This window comes from Fundulus heteroclitus, chromosome 15 (genome assembly GCF_011125445.2).
Source record: "Fundulus heteroclitus isolate FHET01 chromosome 15, MU-UCD_Fhet_4.1, whole genome shotgun sequence".
NCBI classification, from domain to species: Eukaryota; Metazoa; Chordata; class Actinopteri; order Cyprinodontiformes; family Fundulidae; genus Fundulus; species Fundulus heteroclitus.
The window spans coordinates 13087156-13109701 of NC_046375.1; the positions used below are offsets into that span (position 1 = coordinate 13087156).

Consider the following 22546-nt stretch of genomic DNA (forward strand, 5'->3'; position numbering starts at 1 on the left):
CAGTTAGAGACAACAGCTTTTCAGAAGGTGAGATTTAAGTAGATATGCAACAATTTATCGACCACATTGGAATTGGACTAGAAATTAGATTTCCCCCCAGTTCATTAAATGCAGCAAAACAAAATACTACTATTTTTGTTCTAATAAAAGTATCAACCCATATAATGCATTTTAAAGCACTAAATTTATTAAACAAATTAGATAAAAGTTATGGACAAGGAACCTCTAAATGGAGATCTAATCTTGTAATTTCTTTATATTGGATTTAAAAGCATTACCAGCGCCATCAAAGAACTTGCAGCTCATTGTTTATGATGTTGTGCTATAGTCCTTAAAAAATAAGAAATTTAAAATCTGAACGGGTCAATTGGGAATCCGTATTGACCAGGAACAGCTTAATTGGTCCATCTCTACATTCAAAAACAGGTACGGTCAATCTGCATTCCAGATACTCACTGTTGCCCTGTAAACAGAAGCCTGAAAACTAAACAATAATGGGCAATGCATCTTGGGAATGACTATTTCTTCTGGGGTCTAAGGAGATTATAATAACCCTGTGATTATGAAATGTCTCATGCACTGGTTAAGTATTTAGTACTTTATTCTCACAAGTCAGTCCAACATGGAGGTCTAATAACTGCGCTATTTAATTCTAGTTTGTCAGCATGGTTTTCATTTCTTTATAAATGAAAACTAACTTCCTGTCCATGCACGGGGCCTGTTCTTGCTCAAAACTACATCTGCCCTAATTAACCATTAATGACAAGAAAACCGGTCAGATCCGGTCACTGATTTGTTTATGTTTCCTTAACTATTTGCACAAAAGCATTCTTATCAAACGAGGAGATACCCATGAATACACATGGATCTACATGTGCAAGGCAGCAGCTTTAAATATTATGGAAAAGTTCATATAGATGCAGACAGATATTGATTCACAACACACAGTGATACTTTTCCATTGTGTATTTCTTTTCATATTGATTATTACAGCTTGCTGTTAATGAAAAACCCCACATTCTGATATATATATATATATATATATATATATAATAGATAGATAGATAGATAGATAGATAGATAGATAGATAGATAGATAGATAGATAGATAGATAGATAGATAGATAGATAGATAGATAGATAGATAGATAGATAGATAGATAGATAGATAGATAGATAGATGAGCTGACTCCAGACTCAATCGACGGGTCCGATCTCTTCGACTGGGTTGGCTTCACATTCCTCTTAAGGCCACAGTTATCCCCGGTGCAAGCTTACCTACGGCACTTTTTCCTTCCACTCAACTTTCTATTAACATGACTGAGCTTTGGTGATCTTTTGTGGCTTACTGTCCTTGAGGACGATGTCAGCCAGTCAGGGGTGAATCTCTAGTAGCTTTATCGTGTAAAACAACAACCCCACACCAGAATTCACTTGTAAGGAAGAAATGCAACCACCGCACTGGATAAATAAATGAATACAATAAAGAAGTAAATGAAAGAAGAAGCACCAAATGACCAAAGATGCAGCTAAATGCGATCTAAGAAAATAATCTTGTATATACAGGAGCTTCAAAGACCTAAAGGTGAGATTTCTAAATTTATCATGACCCGAGGAGAAACCTCAGTAATAATGAAACAAATTGTCTGTTTATAACGACTAATTGTATGTCTTCACTGTGGGGTAAGTAAATGTGTAGTCAAATAATAAAGCAGAAGTGCTGCCAGGTTGTGCCTTCCTTGAACAGCCTTTTTAAAACAATGAAATGACAGCCCGGTGTCAAAAGGGGAACTAAACCTTATCTTCCATTAGATCATGTTTGGCTGAGTAGGTAAAAGGATCTAAAACAAGGACGATGGAGTCCTCAGTAACTGTTCCCTCAGAGAGGAAGAAAACCAAATTTCCCTTTTCTTAGACGACCAAGACAATCAGTTTCAGCTTTGCTTCCTTATAAACGGAACAACAAGCAATTCCCCTTTCTGCTAAAACTAGGTTGTCCTGCAGAAAAGAAAAAAAAAAAAAAAAGGTCAACAGCCTTTTTTTTTTTTTTTTTGTCCTTTCCTTATCAGTGAACAAAACATTAGCCATCTGATGTTTATTTGCAATGACACAACAGTGAGAAAATAAATAAGCACAAGCGCAGGATAAACAGATTAATTCCCCGTCGCCATATTTTCCAAGTACACTCCCGTGTTTTTTTGGGTGTGAAAGAGTGTGTTTTAAAAAACATGCTGTCTTCCTTTCCACACACACACACACACACACACACACACACACACACACACACATGGGGTGCTTCAGTTACAGCAGGCGCCCTGCTAGGTTTCTGGCAAACACTCATAAATCTGTCATCAGGAATGAAGCCATAGCTAGAGCTGACCCTGTCTGGATAAACAGCAATACATAACAAGGGCAGCAGAGACACACACTCCCTAACCTCTGCATCGGGGTCTGTGTGTGTGTGTGTGTGTGTTTTCTCTCCTGTACTTGCATATAATGAGTGCATGCATGTATGGGACCCTGGACTAAAATATCCGTATGGGAAAGGAATGATTTTTTTCTTTTTTTTGCGCTGTGGCGTCATTACTGAGTTTAAGGTAAATGTGAACAATGAGACACGAGATAAAGAGAGGAAGTTGCCAGTGATTCAGAACGGCAACAGTCAATAAATGCCGAAGTGGTCTTTTAACTTCACGGCATCGCAACACACCTCCTGCTGGGAAATATTATGCATTACACGCAATAATCCACTGGGGATCAAGTGTAACTATCGAGACAAGTTTCACACCTCGTATACGGGTGGGACGCACAAAAGGCAGCCGTTTAAAAAGGACTGCATACATCGATAAGATTTCAATTTATGGCGCACAGAAGCTTTCAGACAGAAATTCATACAAATGTAAATTTAAACACTGCTGGGATGACACACACTAGATTTCCTTACTATATGAGATTCAGAGGACAGGTGTGCTCAGAATGATGCTCTCCAAACTCTTTCTTGAAAAGTGTCACAGTTTAGGGATGAAACGGCATTTCTCACATCGTTTAAAAAGCTGAAGTTTCTCCATTTACCACGAGGTGTGGGCCAGCAACCAGTTATCGGCACTTCCTGCCACGCTGTTCCTAAGGTTTACCGTCCTTTTAAGACGATGACGGAGAAAAATGCTGACACCAGGAGCCCTCCACCTGGGCCCTGCCAGTCAGCTGGCTGAAAGAAGGCTGCTCACTTACAAGAAAGACAAATTTGGCTGTTGGAGAAATATTTACAATCATAAAAACCACAGAGAGTTGCGCTGTGGTCAACTCAAAATAGGACCGCTTTTATTAAGGTAATGCTCTTTTAAGACTAGAGTTAAGCAGCCAACAGCAGCACCGTTGTACAGCAGTAATCAATATGTTATTTTGGAAGCAGTAGCAGTGTTGTTTTTTTGTAATAAAGAAGCGATTATAACATATTTCATATTTTTGTTTTAAAATTCCTGTTTAAATACAGTAATATTGGGACAACGGGCTCTTTTTACTTAAGCTTAGGTAGTAAGAATCGCATGCCTATTTACCAACTTGACCCAAAGTTGCATAATTATAATACACAGCCTCTAAATTTGAGCTTTCCAGCTTTCTCACCAATCATCTACTGCTGTCAACGTACCTGCTAAACAAAAATCAGGGTTTAGCATTTAGCGCGAGGGTCAAGGCGCTTCAACCACGGTTTTCAGTTAGTGTCTGTCAGTCCTGTGTAATCTAAACAAATAAATCAAACATAGAAAGCAGTCCAGTATGCAGACGTACCACAGACAGCAATACTTTAATGGTAAAAAATAGCAAGCTATTGAAGTCGAGTGCACAAGCAAACACTCCCTCACACACACACACAAACAAACACACAGAAGGGCTAAACAGGGACTCGACGCTGTAGTCTAGCAGCAGTTTGTTTTAGGCAGCTTTTAAACAGCATGCCAAAGCTGCCACAAGTCAGCTGGGAGCAACACACTGTGTTACAGCGCCACTGACAGAATGTAGCACAATACCACCCTCTAAAGGACAAAACGAGTACTACAGCATGATCTGTGGAACTAAAGAGGTTGAATATTCAAAATGTTTAGCGTTCATCAGCAGGTTTATTTACACATCGTGTTCTAGTTTATGCGGTGATCGTATGTTTAACTCTACACGTTATTCTGTTCAGTTGGAGCCAGAGCTGCACTCCTTAAATAGACAATTGTCCCTTCATCGGTTCTGACTGGTGATCAGCTGGTCAAATACAAAAAAATATTCTAATGACCCAGACGCATAAAATAAATGGATAAAAAAAAAGAATTAGTATTCCAATCATTTTAGGACTAGAAGTGCATCGTGTACTTTCATGCACTTTTCTATGTTTAACAAATATAAAGATAAAGGTTTGGGACAGAGGCTTTGAAGCATTATGGGGCACATCTTTTACGATTAGGGTACTTAATTTTGTGGAAAAAGTTGCGGCAAATTTACCCCCCCCCCCACCCCCTTTTGATAACTTAAAATACTCAGACTAATCAGAATCAAGGACAACTATGAAATAGTGTTGATCAGAAAATTAACATCTCTAGTTTTTGGGAATATCAACAACTCAAAAAATTGGAAGAGTTTAAATAAAACACGTTACATTTTTCATTTATCAAATATTTGATGCACAGGCAAAGCTTTTTTCCCCCCTTTATAATGAAGCAGATCCTTTCTTCCTCATGTGTCAAATGCTGCCATTGTTCCTACCAAAACTATGAAACATATGCAAAATAAGCAACCTTTTATTTTGAAAACTGATGTATGAATGGTGTTTGTGGGGGAAAAAAGCTTTATCAGAACACTAAAAATGTATGTTAAGACTGCCTTAAAAAAATAATGATAGATGAAAAACTAAGGGGAGAACTGTTCCCCAATTTCGTTGTGCTTGTGCTTGACCAAGACATGTCATTTAAATCCCATATTAAACAGGTTTCCAGGATTTCATTTTTTCACCTCAGCAATATTGCCAAAATTAGAAATATTCTGTTCAAGAGTGATGCTGACAAACTGGACTTATAGTAATTCTTTGCTATCAGGAAGTCCACAAAATACAGTTCAAAGCATTCAGCTGATCTAAAATGCTACAGCAATAGTTGCTAATAGCTTCCCTTCATTGGCTTCCTGTTAAATCAAGAATAGAATTTAAAATTCTCCTTCTAACGTATTAAGCCCTTAATAATCAAGCTCCATCATATATCAGAGCTCTGATTACCCCATATGTTCCTAACAGAGCACTTCGCTCTCAGACTGCAGAACTGCTGGTGGTTCCTAGAGTCTCTAAAAGTAGAATGGGAGGCAGATCCTTTAGCTATCAGGTTCTTCTCCTGTGGAACCAACTCCCAGTTTTGGTCCGTGAGGCAGACACCCTGTCTACTTTTAAGACTAATCTTAAAACTTTCCTTTTTGACAAAGCTTATAGTTAGAGTGGCTCATGTTACCCTGAGCTACCTCTATAGTTATAGCTGCTATAGGCTATAGGCTACTGGAGGACATCAGGGTCTATTTCTCTCACTCTGTTGAGTTTTCCTACTGTTCTCCAATTTAAATTGTTTGGTGTTAATTCCGCTTTTAACTTTTTGTTTTTTATTTCTTCATAGCAGGTACACCTGGTCTGGCGTTCTGTTAGCTGTGACATCATCCAGGGGAGACAGAATCATCCGCTATTACCTTATACCATAGAAAGGATTCCTTGATCAATGCTTCTGTGCTTTTTGTGTGTCTGCTCTGTCTTCTCTAACCCCCAGTGAGTTGAGGCAGATGACCGTTCACATTGAGCCTGGTTCTGCTTGAGCCTTTTTCTTCCTGTTAAAGGGGAGTTTTCCTCTCCACTGTCGCATCATGCTTGCTGCAAAGCCATCAACAATGCAGACGACTGTCCACTGCGGAGGAGTGGACAGCATTCACTCCTCTTTCAGGAGGAGTGAATGCTGCTCGTCAAGACTTGATGCAATCTGCTGGGTTTCCTTAGATAGGAACATTTTAGATCAATCTGTATGATTTGATTGAATATGACTTTTTAAAGTGTCTTGAGATGACATGTATCATGAATTTGCGCTATATAACTAAAAAATAATTGAATTGTGTACAGAATGCAATGAAAATGCTCTCTTAAAAGCTTTGTTCTGCACTTAAAAAGGAGAACCTTGATTAGGTTGCATCTGGTCAGTTGAGAAAGTAGCCAAATTCCAGCTTAAACAGGCAAAAAGAATAAAATAAAATAAAATAAAAAAAAGACTTTCGGCCTTGTGAAGAAGTTTTCAAGATGAACGTTAAAACGTTTTTGTGTCTCTCACCTGGTGCACAGTACATACTGGCCATGGCCTCCTTGTCACACGACTCCTCCACATCACACAAACTACAAAAGTAGGTGAGCTGCACATGCCCTAAGGAGAGAGGAAAACAAAAAAAAAAACACTCAACTTTCCAAACTATTGACAGACCTTTGGAGAGCTCCCTTCCTCCGCTCCTTTCTAGCCCTCTGTGAGATTTTCAAGCAAACAGCCCTGACGATTACTCCTGTTTAGCCGCTACCCGTTAACGCTATCATTAGAACTAATGGTGTCATTAGGTAGCCGAAGCCATTAGCCTCGGCTAGCCAGACTGATGCACCACACTAGGCCGCTGATGGGCCCTTTAAAACAATAATTACCACCAGGGAGACGAAAACAACCACTCAGCTAATTAGACGCTTGTTGATAACGAGGCAAAGAGAGATGATTGTAGGACGACAAAAGAAGTTGTTGAGGGGGGATCTGACATCATGTTAAAAGAACGCTAACGGAGCCTTCAAGTCTAGTAAACCAGTCCGTGATTAAGTCATAAAGGCCTGCTGTTGGTCTAAAATATTGTAAGAAGTGTAACTTGACATTAAAGGTTAGCAGTAAGAATCAAAGCACCTGAATTCTGCTGTATTTTTGAGTCTTATAAATCTTTAATATACACTGCCTTGCAGACATGTTACACTCTTTAACATTACTACCACCAACTTTATGTATTTTACTGAGATTCAATGGGATAGACCAACACAACGTAGGCAATGATAATAATTTTTTTTTTTTTTTTACAAAGTGAAATCTGAAACACGGCAGACAGGTAAGGGATAAAGTTGGGGAGAAGTTTAACGCAGGATTACGCTATGAAACACTGATCACTGCTTGAGCCATAATCTGACAACAGAAAAAGTCTGGCACGAAAACAAACCCAGGGTAACTGCAGCGGCAGAGATTCACCGCTCAGGTGGGAGAATTTTGTTGTTTAAACACGTTAAAGGAGCTCCTCTCATTTCGCACCCAAGTAGACTTTTAGGCCCACAAACAAAATGCGACGTGTGGCTAAAAATGACTGAACTGCACATCCCCCTGAACTAGGGATGCAAGTTAACAATAAATGAATGAATCTAAAATCGATTGATCAATTAATAAGTGGCTATTTTCTTAAAAACCTGTGTTTTGTCCTGTATCCATAACATGAAGGGCTGATTTATAGATTTTGTTTCACAATATGTTGAATTTAAAAAGAGGCACATCATTATATTTAACAATTTATGATGCCACCTGTATTAAATACTGGCTGGCTAAGCAACAAAGTGTGGTTTACTCACACATTATTAAACGTAGACATATTTATACAATATCACAAAACAGACACCCATTAGGTTACTGACTGGAAACAAAATAAGTGAAACACTTAAAATCCTAATGAAAGCCCTCCTCCACCGTGCTTTTGTCTATCATGTCTTTTTCTATCATGTTACAATTACGTAATGCCCTCTGCTAATGTGTCCAGCCATACAGCACGGCTGGAAAGGAGCAGCTTAGGTCGTAACCTAAGGAGCTTGTTGAGTATTCAGGTTTAAAAACCGAATCGGTTGAAGTGCGTTTTGCATCTTTGCCGTCATTAAAAAGCGTAAAATGATATCACTGGACTATGTTTGGGCCGCTTCATGTTGCCTCAACCATGATTGCTGTTTTTCTCTTATAACAGCTCTGGTCCGTCTCCACACTGAGCGGCGGCGCCCTCTTCCGGATGGCGGTCATACTACAACACTAAAAGGTCTGTAAGCGGACCTCATCAGTTAATCGGGTTAAACGAACTTTAATTAAACCATTAATTGACCATTAATCGTAAGTCGATTATTTGTTCTCATTCCTACCCCGAACACACAATCCATCCACGAGTGGAAAATGGTGGCGGCAGCATCCTGCTGTGGGTTGATTCCCTTCAGCCGGAACAGGAAAACTAATCTGGGTCTAACTGAGAATCTGTGGCCGGACTTGAAAACGTCTCTTTTTCCTTCTATGTCGTAAGCACTACCTGGTGTTGGTCTTAAACATACAATCCCGACAAAATAGATTAAAGTTTGTGGCATGTGAATACTTCTGAAAGGCACAGCACTCGGTACCTTGTCCAATTCCTACTCTCATAAAATGTATTACCAGCAAGATTTCAGCATCTCACAACCACTGAGCTATATAATACACTGGAGTGCTGATTTTGCCGAAAAACTGAAGTCACTGGCCGCCATCTTGCTACTCCCTACTCTCACAGAATCCCATAGGATTTGGTTGCAACAACAAGCAGTTTTCTGGCTGAGTGAAAATGTTTCACAGGTAATTCTACAGTCAGTGGATGTACTAACACTTTCATTTACTAGGAAATTAGGTGCTGAAATATTTTACATGTTATTCATATTAAATATATATATATATATGTATATATAAGTATGTGTATATGTATATATCTAGACATATGTATACACATATGTAAATATATGTTTTTGTACATTGTTATTTATATATTTATAAATGTTAAACATATATATTTAAATGAATAAAATGCAAAATATTTCAGCACATGACTTTCTCAGTACTTCATATTTTTAGAACATAACATAAAACTATATGGCATTTGACATTTTAAAAGTCTTAAGCCCCCCTGAACATGAGAAAATCCTCGTTATTCGATGCTGTAGCGCACATATTCCCTAGTTACTGGGGGGAAATAGGGAGTACCAATATGGCGGCTGGTGGCTTCAAAGCGACTCGTTCAAACAGCCGGCGATTAGCACTCCAGTGTATTATATAGCTCAGTGCTCACAACCTGCATGTGGCCATCTTTGTATTCATTACTACTGAAAAGCTATTAACCTTTCTGTACATTGTCAGTTCATCACTTACTCTCAAGTTACACAGAAAAACAAAACCCTTAGCACACAAAAAGAGAGCTTGAAAACGTCTTTAAGTGTAAGGAATCAATAGCCGATATGTCTAACCTTGATGGTCGAGCAGGATGTTGTTGGGATTCAAGTCCCGGCAGATGATGCCCTCTTGATGCAGACCGTCCAAGGCCGTCACGATCTCTACAGCCCAGCAGCGCACAAAGTCCTCTGGGATATGAGCTTGGGTGGCAGCCAGCGACAGCTCATCCAACTCTGCAAACAGCCGTGACACTTCTTTATCAAAGTCGCTGCTACCTGTGGCTTTATTGACTCCTGATGATTCACCATCAAGATCCAATAAACCCTCAGCGACCGCACAAGCCTGAGCGGCGTTCGTGGCTGGGACGGAGGCCATGCTGCCGTCGCTGGGGACCGGAGCAGAGTCTGTGTCTCCTGTCGTAGAGGGTTGAGATTTCTCACTCAAAAGGCCCGTCTCAAGGTGGTGATCACTGCTTTGGCTGTCGTCTTGATCGAAGACTTTGTCGGAGGCCTCGAGTCCAAATGCGAAGCTGTCGTCCCATAGAGAAGTACACGCGAGACTAGTGTCGCAAGTTGCAGAGGCTGTAGAGAAAGATGAAAGCTCTTGTTCTAGTGGCTGCTCCTCCAGGTCCTCATGCTGGCTATGAAGCTGTAAAACATCAGGCTGGACACACTTTTGAGGCGAGGCTGCGACCTCAAGGCCCAAACACACCCCTGAAGGCTCTAGCTCCTTCTGTGTAAAGTCCACAGTCCCACTTATTACCGGAAGATTGACCAACAGGTCCGGTGGGTGACCCTCATCTTCCACTACTGCCTCTTTGAACGAGATGACTGGCACCGACTCATTGGACCCCTTATCGCTACAGTCCAAGCCCCAAAACTCCAGGCTTGGTCCCTTCACCTCCTGAGCCAGCTCTGGGAGATCCTCGGTGACCTCGGACCCTAGGTCGGACGTGGAAAACTGAGGGGGCTGCTTCTGAGAATGCCAGTGCTCTCCCAAGTCGGAGCCGGTGACCTCGCTAGCGCTGTCTTTGCTGTCGATGCGGAAGAACTCCATCGGCGTGTGCTTGGACTGGTCCAAGGAGAGAGGCTCCGCGGGCGACCGTAAAGGACTGAAAACCTCACTGTGATCATGCCCCTCGCTGCGGTTCTGGTCAGTTTCGAGGGTCTGGCCACTCTTGTCAGAGAACTCGCTGAAGAAGCCGAGTTCCTGAGAGCCTCCCGGCGAAGAAAGGCTGTCATTGCTGAGAAGCGAACGACTATACGAAGACGCTGTCGCAGTTGCATTAGGCACCTCCAGAGAGAGCATTTCCTCTTCGCTCTTCTCATCGACCCCCTCCTCCAGTGCATCGGGCTCTACCTTTTCTTGCTCGTACTCGTTGCAAAGAGTCAAATAGCTGTTTGTGCACTCCTCTTCGGACGTAGCCCCGGAGTCCGACTGAGCTCTGGTTTGTTCGTGGAGCCCTGCGGGGACGGCACTTTTAACAGGGGACACAAATGGGATCGCTCCTTCTTTCTGAAGGCCGACAGCAGGATCTGAACCAGCATTGGGTTCTGAATCACAGCTGGCAGAACCTTCGTCCAGCTGCTGTATTATATGGTGGGGAGAGTGCACAGCCGTTGTGTGACTCTTCTGGATGAAAGGAATGTCAAAGCTCTCCTCTGGGCTGGAATTACAAAGGTACTTTCCTATGTAAGACCACAGCTTCCCACCTAAGAGAAAGGAAGCACAAAGTTACAACAGAAGAACTAATAAGGAAGGAAGAATGTATTAGTCCCAAATTAAAAGTAGCTACAGTTTTGTTAACGCAACAAAACCAACATTACTCTATATTTTGACTTCTGACTCCTTATTGTCATTAGCTCTGATTACATATACATCTGCATTCAGCTGCATTAGTTATAGAAATAAATCAATGTGCCAATGTGTTGCTTAATTGGTTTCAAAATGTGACCAGTGCACATGAAATGTGTAAACCGTTTGGTTTGTCAGACAGTGAAGCTATTGATGATTGATCAAACTGGGACTCCTCAGCAGTATCTTTTTTTTTTTTGCCATCTGCAAATATGAAGACTAACCTGCAGTTTACAGTCTAAATATCTCCAAAATTCATAAAATCCAAGATCCCAACACATTAACATAAACCCATGCGTTTCCAGACTCAACCTTCCAGAGAAATCGCCCTATAGATGTTTATTTGTTACAAAACAGAGAAGTTCACCATGAATTTCTGGCAGATATCTATGAACTAGATATTTAAAATATGGCACAAGGGGGAAAAAAGCAATAAAACAAAGAGAGAATGAGATGGAACCCAGGAAAGGAGACCCTGAAGGAAGAAATGTAGGACAATAGGAAGGAAAGAATGGACACAAAGAAGAAACTAATTGAAGGAAGGGAAATGAAAAGGAACGAAGGAAGATAGGATACAGGGAAGGAAGGATGGTAAGGACATAGGCAAGAAACATGAATCAATAGACAGAGGGAGGGAAGGAAAGACAAGACAGGGAAGGAAGGAAAGAAGTTGAGGCACATGGAAATAATGAAGGAAGTAAGGATAGAAGGAAGCTAGGGCACAAGGAAGTAGGTAAAAAGAAAGTTAGGACACAAAGGTGGTAAGTGGCGAAGGGAAGAAGTAGAGGCACATGGTAGTAAGGATAGAAGGATGTTAGGGCATAAAGAAGTAAAGGAGAAAGGGAGGAATCAAGGAAGGAAGAGGGAGCTAGGGAATGAAGGGTTAAAAACTTAAACAATTTTACAATTATATTGAAAAAACTTCTTAAAATGCTTAGAGTAAAAAAACTTTTTCAGTCTGAAATTTGAATTACTATGCTGATAATATTGGTAACAAACGTCCAAACAAATGTTAACTATGCCTTCTAATTGAGAGTTAGCGACAGGAATTAGCAATTACTGCACCAAGACATGCTGAAGAAGACCTGTAGGAGTCCTATGCACTTTTTTTTTTTAATTTCATACTATTCCAGCCAATCCTTATTATTTATTTAATCTCAAAATATATCTGCAGTGAGTCAATGGGAAGGATGGACGCATCCTTTTTGGGTTGAGGGGCCTTCAGGAGATTTTGCTTTTGCAAACACCTCCACAGGTCAAGAACCATAAAGAAAAATCCAATTCCATATTTTTCCAGGCCCTGTAAACACAGAGATCTACAGCTGTAGGGAGAAGCAGCTGGAAGCCAGCATCTGTTGTGTGTGATTAGAATGAATACAGACTTCACGGCTATGATAATGATAATGGCGGGGCAGCTCAATGCCTTAGAAAGTAAACCCATCCACGTTTTGTTGCGTCCAATGTCAATTAGGTCACTGCTTCCCTTTGTCTGCCTGTCTCTCCTCATTCGGCCCATCAAGATCTTGCATTAAAAAGACTCCTGAACAACAAAATTTGCAAAAAAAAAACAACAAACTTTGATTCAGGGTCAGTATTTGCTAGCAAATTTTAATTAGGGAGAACACTGGGTTAAAACAGTTATGGGGTGTTAAAAAATATGCTGGTATTTCCCTGTATGTGCAAAGCGTACAAGCACATCCAGGAGTAAGTAGGATGTAAGGAGGCCCAGGTGTTTCTATAGCTAATGAAGCATGGCACCACCTGGTATTCAGAATAATGACCTGTGACACACACCCATCTCAATAAAACATCTGCCTGAAACAAGGGCACAGGGAGGGCAGGAGATCTGATGAGCGAGGGGAAAAAAAACAACAAAAAAAACAAGAAGAAGCTAAGAACATTAAGCAGATATGTAGATGGCCTCACCCTCAGCGTAGTGCAGCAGCAGAAAAACAGTGTCTTCAGACATGATGAACTTTCTCAGCTGCACCATGTGCTGCACAGACAGAGGCATGATATTCTTCTTAGCCTGCCCACAGTCGCTGCTTTTTCTCAGCCCCTGCAACAAAAACGCGTGTTACACAACAAAAATCAGACAAGGAAAGGAAGGATTAGGTCAGCCGTTTGGTTTTAGTGAGAAATGAGAAACCACCAAAGGAGAAACCTATTGATAAAGAGTCATTTTACGCCCCAGGGCAACCCAAAGTCGCTGGATTCATCGCGCTATATGCAGCGTCTGATTTAAAAAGAGCACCGCACATTAAGTTGAGTATGAGAAAATGTGTCGGTTTGCCTTTATACGTGTGTGTCTGTGCGTGTCGTCATTTGTGTGTTAGCATCTGGCACACGTCTCACACCTGAGAGCAGAGGAGCTGACAGAGACGGGCCCATTAGAATCAATTACACCGGTCACACACGGGGGCTTCAGGCACACTTCACACTCATAGCCAGGACGACGAGCCTTCAGCACAACACACACAAACACCCACTAACACGCAAACGATACTTACTTTGAGGATGAACGTCTCCTGTGTTCTCTTGTCCATGACCAGAAGAACCTGCAGTGAAAAAGTGCCATTTACTTGCCGATCTTGAAACGAATAACAACTAAAACCTCAGACCCCAATGCTTTTTGGGTCTAATTTGCATCAAAATTGATATGACCTGACCCTTTCACATTAGCCAAAATTGTTGGACTTTTTCCAACCGCAGCGCTACAACAACAAACACTCCTCCCTGCCTGCTGCCACTCATCTCAAAAATGACCTACCGCTGGAAGTTTGAACTCGGCAAACACGTCGAGTACATCCAGAAAAACATGTGCGTCCCTCTTTATTGACAAGACAAATACAAAATTGTTGTTTGGAGAAACACTCCCTATTAGGCAGACGGACAGGAAAAACTGAAACACTGAACGATGCCACAAGACTAAGCTAACGCTACAAGCTAACGGTACCGCATGATTTAAAGAGAATATATCATGCTTTTCAGTTCTTCATTTTCACATTGAAATCATTCAGTCGTGGTCTATACAAAGTGGAACAGCAATGCTGTGGTCTGAAATCCTCATTAATTTACCCCCATGTTCACCACTATTCTGAGGTGTGTCTGGCAGCAACTCGTTTTGGTGCTGTCTCTTTAAATCAGGGGTGTCAAACATACGGCCCGCGGGCCGATTTCGGCGGGCCGAACAATTTAGTCTGGCCCGGTGGCTAAATGCATTATCATTATTAAAAAAAAAAAAAAATAATCTTTTTTTTTTTTTTCCACAGTGTCCTGTCTGGCAATGTGGCAATAGGAATTGTTGTCTTAATGCCAAAAAGAGCTCATCAGATTTGACTTTCACAAGTGGAGCAGTACTGCTTTTGCCATAGTGCTCCGCTTGATTTATGACTGTGAATAGTTTTATTATGATTCATGCGGGGAATATCTCAAATAATATGGACACTACAAAGGGAAAGTAGGAGAGGAAAGGAAGAACAAGAAGAAAAATGAAAAGGTGAAAGAAAGATGAGATAAAAGGAAGAGAATGATAAAACAATAATTGAAATAAACATGTACTTCGTTTAATTGGAAATCTGCAGTTCTTATATTGTCCACAAGGGGCGCTGTGTTTTAATCAGCAGATGGTAGCACTGAGCTTCAGATGTGGAAAACTGATTTTAAATCATTTCTTAATTTTTATCTGTTTGATGTATTTTGTCATGCAGGACAGTGTTTTTAAGTTCCAAATAATGTGAATAAATGTTTTTCAACATTGTATAATCACTGTGATCAGTTCTTATGCATAATGCACTTAAGTAAATGTTTAACTGAGTAAAAGTATTGTTGAAATTGCACATACTTTTCTTAAAACGCTGAGGTTACCCATAATATATTGTGTAAAAGTGAAATTAATTTAATATAAAAATCGACAAGTCCACTTTTATTAGTTCTATTTAATCTTGCAATGAGTTTACTCGTGTGTCCCTCTTGAGATCAGATTAAGTTGTATCCGGCCCCTCAACCAAAATGAGTTTGACACCCCTGCTTTAAATCCAAAGGAAGCAGTTCACACCCCGCCCTCTAGAGGTTGCAGAGCGTTCCACTTCACCCTGTTTGGCCATTTTTGTAGGATGCGGAGGGGGTCGGTGTAATGAACAACAGAACACTTATCCACTCGTAAATTCGGCATCCTTCAGCTTGGACTACAAAATCACTCAGAGAAATAAAAATGGCGGATTCACAAAATCAGTAAGCCTGAACTCCATGACCTTGTCTAGCAACTCCGCAGCAAAATACTGTGATGTAATTATTCAACAAATTTAATAGAAAACAGATCAAATAGAACAGCTTGAAAAATATGACCCAAACATAATATGAAGGTATCAGTGCAGCACCTACATTTAAATTTGCTGCAATCCTAGAAACTACAAGTACACAACAAAATTGATTTGAGGGCTAAAAAAGTGCATGTTACATGATTTATCCCCTTTAGGATCTCAGAGACTTTATTGTCATTGCACAGCATAGACAAGCAACAAAAATGGGGAACAGTTCTTCTCAACATTGTGCAATAATAAATAAAAATAATTAAATAATAAAAACAAATAAAAACACACTATATCTAAATTAAGGGATGACAAGACTTTAAATGTGAGCACAATTAGAAAAAAAAAAAAAAAAAAGCATCTCACATATGTTTATTGCACCTGGCAACACAGGACAGGGTCAAATATTTGCATTTAACAGGGCTATGGCCCTGTTGTAAAAACTGTCCCTCGGTCTGTTAGTCCATGTTTTAAGCACCATGAAACGTCTGCCAGAGGGCAGCAGCTGAGACACCAGGTGTCCTAGGTGTGTGCCGTCTCTAAGAACGCTGCATGCCCTTCCGAGACAGCGGGTGCTCTAGAGGTTCTTGTGGGGGGGCGTGAGGGTGGCCAATGATCTTCTAGGTGGTGTTAATAACCCCCTGTAGTGCCTTTTTGTCTGCCATGGTGCAGCTACAGAAACACACACTACATGGAGCAGTGATAACGTAGTCATCAACTCCTACTGAGGGTCTTCAGAAAGCAGAGCCGCTGTTGGGCTCAACACTTTTTCATGCCACGCCATCAAAAATTGTATTGATTTTTTTTTTTTTTTTTTTAGCATTGGTATTAAATTTGAAACTTTAGTATCGTGACAACCCGGGACACTGTAGGATGTAACAGGATTCATAAACATTAACTTGGGTTCCTCTGCGGTATGGGAAACTTTGGTATTATTTACCGTTATCAGCAACAAGAATTATGCCAAGAACAATTGTGTTTTATAGTGATAACAATATTCCTTTGTTATTATTAATATTGTTGTTGTATGTATTTACAATTGTTATTTTTTCCTTATTTCGTTTGTGTTTTTCTTTTAATGTAAAATGTTTTTAAAAAAAAAAATGTATTCAACTTGATTAGGTCTTCGTTTATGTTTGCAAACTCAAAAAACTCAGTGTGGTTTTCACCACCGGCTCTATGAGGGCCTTCGTCAATATCAAATTGGAAAATATTGTATGACTGAATGCAATAAAGTGTGACGTGTCAAGGTCGCTTATTTGATAATGTATATTTTATTTTTGTATGCAGTCACAGTTGTGCTACCAAAAAGGTTGTGGTGAAATTACACATTTTATTTGACACTTACTATTATTCCAAAAAATAAAAGTAAATATATGACGTTATCAAGCAATAATTCAATTAAATTGTATTTATATTGCGCCAATTCATGAAACATGTCATCTCAAGGCACTTCCTAAAAAAATTCTTCCCCATTTTTCACGTCAAAATACTTCTCGACTCATTCTAAGCTCATTTTCAAGTCCTTTTAACTGGGTTTAAAAGCATAAATACTAATTATTTAAGACAGATATTTCTAAAGACACCAGGTTTCAATAAATACAATACATCCTTCTGCTATAAAAAAACTAAATACTTGCAACATCCTTTTTATGCCATCAACAAATGTACATATTCTGACAAAAAGGCTAATCCTTCATCATTCTCCTTCACTTTCAATCCCAAACATTTCCATAAAAACATCTTAATTTCCTCCCGCCATGATCCCTCCTTTCCTCCCTGACATCTCCATTGCTGTTCTGGTCTCTAATCATCTCGGGGGAGCGCTTGAGCATATGTGTGTGACCCGGCGTGTGCGTCGTTCTCGCCAGGCGACCCTGACTGGGACCAAACAGGTGCGGGCTAAATGGATATGAATGGAGCTGTGAGTAAACAGAGTGGCAATGCTAGCCAGGGCGCTAATATAATTAAGAAATAAACATCAGGGAAGAGAGAGGGTGGGGGAGCTGGAGAGAAGGGGCAAGGGAGGGGCAGGAGGGTGAGGAGCTCCTGCCATCTGTACCCTCTGTCCTCATTTAAAATTAAAAAAAAAGAGGACGTAGAAGGAGAAGGAGAGCAGGCCTATAACGCACAAATTGTTTTTGCATTGCACTTGAGCGCTTTCTGAAATACTGCGGGGAATAACACGTGTTGGTGTAGTGTCAACATTTTCCTTAGGGTCCAGCGTGTGTATATACAGGGCGAGCATCATCGATTCAATGTTGTGTGTCATTCTTCCAGCTCCGTGCCAAGTCATTTCATGGCTGAGTGGTGAAGTTGCTTCGCCGGCAGCTGTTTGAGAGGACCGACTACCCAAACTGACCTTGTGGTAGTCATAACTGACGCTAAGCATACACACACTCAGCCCGTGCCATACATCTAGTAAATCTATTACGTTTTACTGCCTCAGATAAAAGAGATGGGAGAATAAGGGATAGGACACAAGGAGGAGAAATCTGAAGATGGATACCATCCGCGTTCTTGGTCGGGGGTTATGATGAACTAAACGACCGCTAGCTCGACCTGACTGTTATTATAAAAAGAGAAAAAAGAAAATCAAACTTTAAATCACGCTGCGTCCGAAGACAGATTTACTTCCCAAGAGGAGGAACTTGACCTTACAGGAGACGTATGAGACTCGCTCCATGATTACATTTTGGAATTAAAGAACATCAAAACAAATGGAAATGCTTCTCTGCAGGTTACAGATCCTGTAAGCTTACCTTATTAATGACTCCTATCACCCTGTACGCTGTCAGCTCATCAGATAGACTCTGCTGCCCTCCTCTGCTGGAGGAAGAACAGCACTGTGCTCCAAAGGCCTTGGGGTAGAGCATAAAACAAAATCAGCTACATTTACAGTAGGGCTGAATGATTTTGGAGAATAATCTAATTGTGATTTTTTTTTTTCTTAATATTGCGATTTAATGCGATTTTTTTTCCCCAGTTTAATTTATCATGTGTTTTAAAATTTATACAAACAACATATCAATTTGTTTCCTCGCCATGTGGATTAGTTGCTAAAAGACCCACAGCATTTAAACTCAGAGCAGTAATGATTGCGTTCTGCCTACAATATATTTCAACCAAAATTGGAATTTTTACTTTTCTTCGCATTGACCACAAGCAACAAAAATGGCCTCTAAATAAAGATGTTTGTAAACAAGGACTATTTTAAATATGAACTTTTAATGTTTATATTGATCAGAATATAATTCAAGAGAACAGCTTTTAATTGAATTGGACATCAATCCTTGTTGAACATAAAGTCCAACCAACAAGCAAGTCTATGTATTAAACTGATTGACCTCTACTTAATGCTATGTATGATTATATAAACTCTAAAACAAGTAATAAAATTAGATTATCTCACTGTCTTCCCTTCCATGTGGAGGCAAACCCACTTCAAACATTTTACTGACACCTAATGGACATGTCTAATTCCCTAATTGTTACATAGCCAAAAATTGCTGATCTCTGCGATTTGGAAATTGCATTTTTTTAAATCACGATTATAAAGTTTAAATTCTACCAAATGCAAATAAATAGGATTAAAAAAAATTGACTGAAAACAGTTCAGTTACTTAAAAAACACCAAAACCCAGAGCGCTGACCACTCACCACGGTCTGCGTTGATCCCTGACCCATACTGCTTCTCAGATGCAGAGCTGATATCTGCTCTGCACGCATCAGATACTCAGCAGTCTTCTTCTTCACTGCCTCCCGTCGCGAGGCGCTTGGTTCACCTGAAGAGGTAACAAAAATTATGTAAACAATTAGGTTATTTATTAAAAAAAAAAGAAATTGGCATCCAGAAAAAACACTTTATGTTTCATTTAGTAAATAAACCATATTGATATACCACATTTCATAGGTAAACGAGTGCTTTACAATTAAAAACAGGATACCACAAAAAAAATACCACAAAAGGTAGAAAACAGCTAAATAAGATAAGCCTAATTAAATGTCAAATCTGCTTTTAAAAGCAGAAACATCAGGCTCATGACTAAAGGGTATGACAACCTGCAGCAAAAAAAAATTGGTAGGTGACAAGAACCAGGTGGTTTTCAACGTGATCGGCCCGGACTGGTTACCAGCTGGTGAAATAAACCTCCAAAAATAGATCTTTGATCTGTGAACGCACCATACACTGTTATTAAGCGAAGAAGACTCGAACCAAGCTACTTTTAGTTACAGTGAGGAGAAAGACAGAAGCTATTTTAAAGGAAACTGTATTTTCTACAACTCAACACAAAGCTGCAGTAATTCAGGCTGCAAGAAAGCGAGCGAGAGCAGGACTTTCAGTGGATTATTTCTTTGTTGTAACAATGGTTGTCGGAATACAAATGTTTGATCGCCACACCTCGAAAAATCCAACAATTTTATAATAAAAACATTATTTTATCAATTAAACAAAATATATGCTATACTGGGAATGATGCATACGTTTATTTTAAGGGGGTTACATATATTTTGCTGGATTGCGCAACACTAAATGTACTAATTGAGAACACATTATGCATTACTTGATTTAGTTTGTTTGAAAACAATGCCTATTCAGCACAAGGACCAGGCTGACAAAAACAAATAAATAAATCACTCCAAAGAAACCTTCAGAACTACTGCAAAGGACCACAGTAAGACTTTAATTGACTATCTGGCACATTAAAGAACCAATACCATAAGTCTATGTCCTGCAGTTAATATTTCTGAAGGCTCTGACCTTGCACTCCTTGAAGCAGCAAGTCAACCCCACTGCGGTAGTATGAAAAAGCTGCCTGGTAGTCCTGCTCCTTTTCCTTTTGTACAGCAAAACCAATCAGTTCACTGGCTTTGTCGAGGTAGTCCGACTTTACGTCCCTGGCGTTGACGCCGCTGGTTTTCCTTAGACTGTGGGGGAAGAGCGACGTTCGACTTGGCCAGCTGACCTCTGGGTTAGGGGCTGATGAGGCGGGGACGGGGCCAGGTGACGGGGTGCGGCGATCACGCAGCGAGGGCAAACGAGGACTGCAGCTACTGCTGATGTTGGTGGCTCCCCCCTGTGGCTGGTTTGGGGACGTGCTACCTGAGGCCATGCCATCATCCAACCCACCTAGAGAGTCTGTATCCACTGCCAGGGAGGTCAGGTCGCTGTCACTGGAAGGGCCTGGAGCGACAAGAGATTAGTAAAATGATGTAAAAAAATATTATAAGACAACATTTCAGCATAAAAAAAAAATAATTATAAAAGAAATCTACTTTATTTACCTCCATACTCAGATGTGATAGTCAAATCCTCAGCACCACTGATGTCTTTTTGTACTGAAGAAACAGGAATGATAAGTTTCTTAAACATTAGAAAGAGTAACATTTCAGGTAAGAGTTTTGGGTAACACTTTATTTGAAGGGGTGTACATAAGACTGACATTACACTGTCATAAACATGACATAACACCTGTTATGAACATAAATGACTCTATGAATGTTTAGGACTGTTGTCATTAATTGTCATTCGGTAAATTATGACACTATTAAAGCAAAGTTGACGTTGTTTAAATGTCTTTGTTATGACAAGCCCTTAATTTAACAAAACCCCAAGATCTTAATTTAACCTAATCCCAAACCAAACCCTTAATTTAACCTTGTCTCTGTTAATGTCAAGTTGTCATAACAAAGACGTTTTGTATGTGCGCCTACCATCAGAGCTACAGTCTGACAAACTGTCAGCTAGGAAATCAGAAAAAGGCTCAGCCGGTCCAATCAGTTCTGAGCCGTCGTGGATCTCACCTCCCTGGGGGAGAAAAAAAAAAAAAAAGAAATAAAATAAATGCATACACAATACCGGTCAAGAGTTTGGACTCACTTTCTCATTCAAGGGTTTTAATGGCCTTTATTTGTATTAGTACCTCTAGAAACCCATTTCAGGAGACTAACCACATAAAGCTCATCTAGAGAAAGCCAAAAGTGATCAAAGCTGTAGGCAGAACAAAGGGGATATTTACAAAAAGCAAAAATACACATGATGTTTTGAGTTAGTTTACAATCTTTTGTTTAATACATAATTCTATATATTTTTGAGTTATAGTTGTGATGTCTTCACTATTTTTCTGCAGTGTAGAAAGTCATAAAAATAAGGAAAAGGCATTAAATGACAAAGATGAGTCCAAACTTTTGATTATCAGTGTTTAAAACAAACAACTCAACTATCTGGTATAACTTATTTCAACAGAATTTGTTAAATACCTTGAAGAAATCTTGAATGTGTTGACTATTATACAGATCAGGAATGTTTGCAGAAAACTGCAGGAGATCCTCAGAGCATTGTCTTCTTTCCTCAATCACTGAGTCATCGAATCGACCTTCATATGCACAAAAAAACTCACAACACTGTTTTCTTACAGTAAACATTGGCTTGCAAAAGTATTCCTGTCACTAAAACCAATTCATAAAGTTGTTACATTACAACCACAAACATATGCGTTTTATTGAGACTGTACGATAGACCAACACAAAGTAGTTAGTTCACTGTGAAATGAAAAGGAAACACTGGTTTTCAAGATATTAACAAATAAAATCTAGGGAAACGTACTGCCTTGAGAAGTCATTGGAATAGTACACAGATCATGTGTGCAGATTTAATCTCAGACAGAAATATAGCTGTTCTCCAATGCACTCAGAGTTTTTTTTTTTTTTTTTTTTGTAGACAGCAAACATGTGGAAGAAGTTGCTCTGGTCAGATTAGACCAAAAACATTCTGTCTTAAATAAAATTAAAAAAAACATGCCAGGTGTGGCAGAAAACCAACACCACACCTCATCCTAAACGGATCACTTCTACACTCAAACGTGTTGGTGGCAGCATCCCATGTGGCTCAGTCAGACTTAGGTTTCAGAGCCATTTTAAAAAGAACAATAGGAAAAAATAGCAGCTTTTTAAAAGCAAAAGGCTGGTAGCAACATAGCCTAAAAAATGTACAGCTGTAATTTCAGCTAAATGATTTTGCCTTCCAAGTATCTCCTGTAACTCTGGGAGGTTGCACTTCTGCACTACGTTGTGTTGGTCTATTGCCTGGAAGCTCACTGAACTGATTAAAGCTGCTTTTCTAAGATGGCAAAATGGGAAAAA

The 22546-nt window shown here is 39.9% G+C and overlaps 1 protein-coding gene across 2 annotated transcripts in view; it reads right to left on the minus strand.

Moving 5' to 3' along the window:
• The window catches only part of rps6kc1 (ribosomal protein S6 kinase polypeptide 1), a 36698-nt gene that overhangs the window by 9632 nt on the left and 4520 nt on the right, over positions 1-22546 (minus strand). The window contains exons 4-13 of one of the 2 annotated variants that reach the window (XM_012867385.3): positions 21665-21780; positions 21119-21212; positions 20690-20743; positions 20535-20588; positions 19064-19188; positions 18166-18264; positions 13604-13651; positions 13020-13152; positions 9314-10951; positions 6336-6425 (exon numbers count right to left, since the gene is read on the minus strand). In XM_012867385.3, coding sequence (XP_012722839.2) covers positions 6336-6425; positions 9314-10951; positions 13020-13152; positions 13604-13651; positions 18166-18264; positions 19064-19188; positions 20535-20588; positions 20690-20743; positions 21119-21212; positions 21665-21780 — 2451 coding nt within the window. Of the gene's footprint in view, positions 1-6335; positions 6426-9313; positions 10952-13019; positions 13153-13603; positions 13652-18165; positions 18265-19063; positions 19189-20165; positions 20589-20689; positions 20744-21118; positions 21213-21664; positions 21781-22546 lie in introns of both variants that reach the window. The other variant, XM_012867384.3, reaches the window with a different exon arrangement.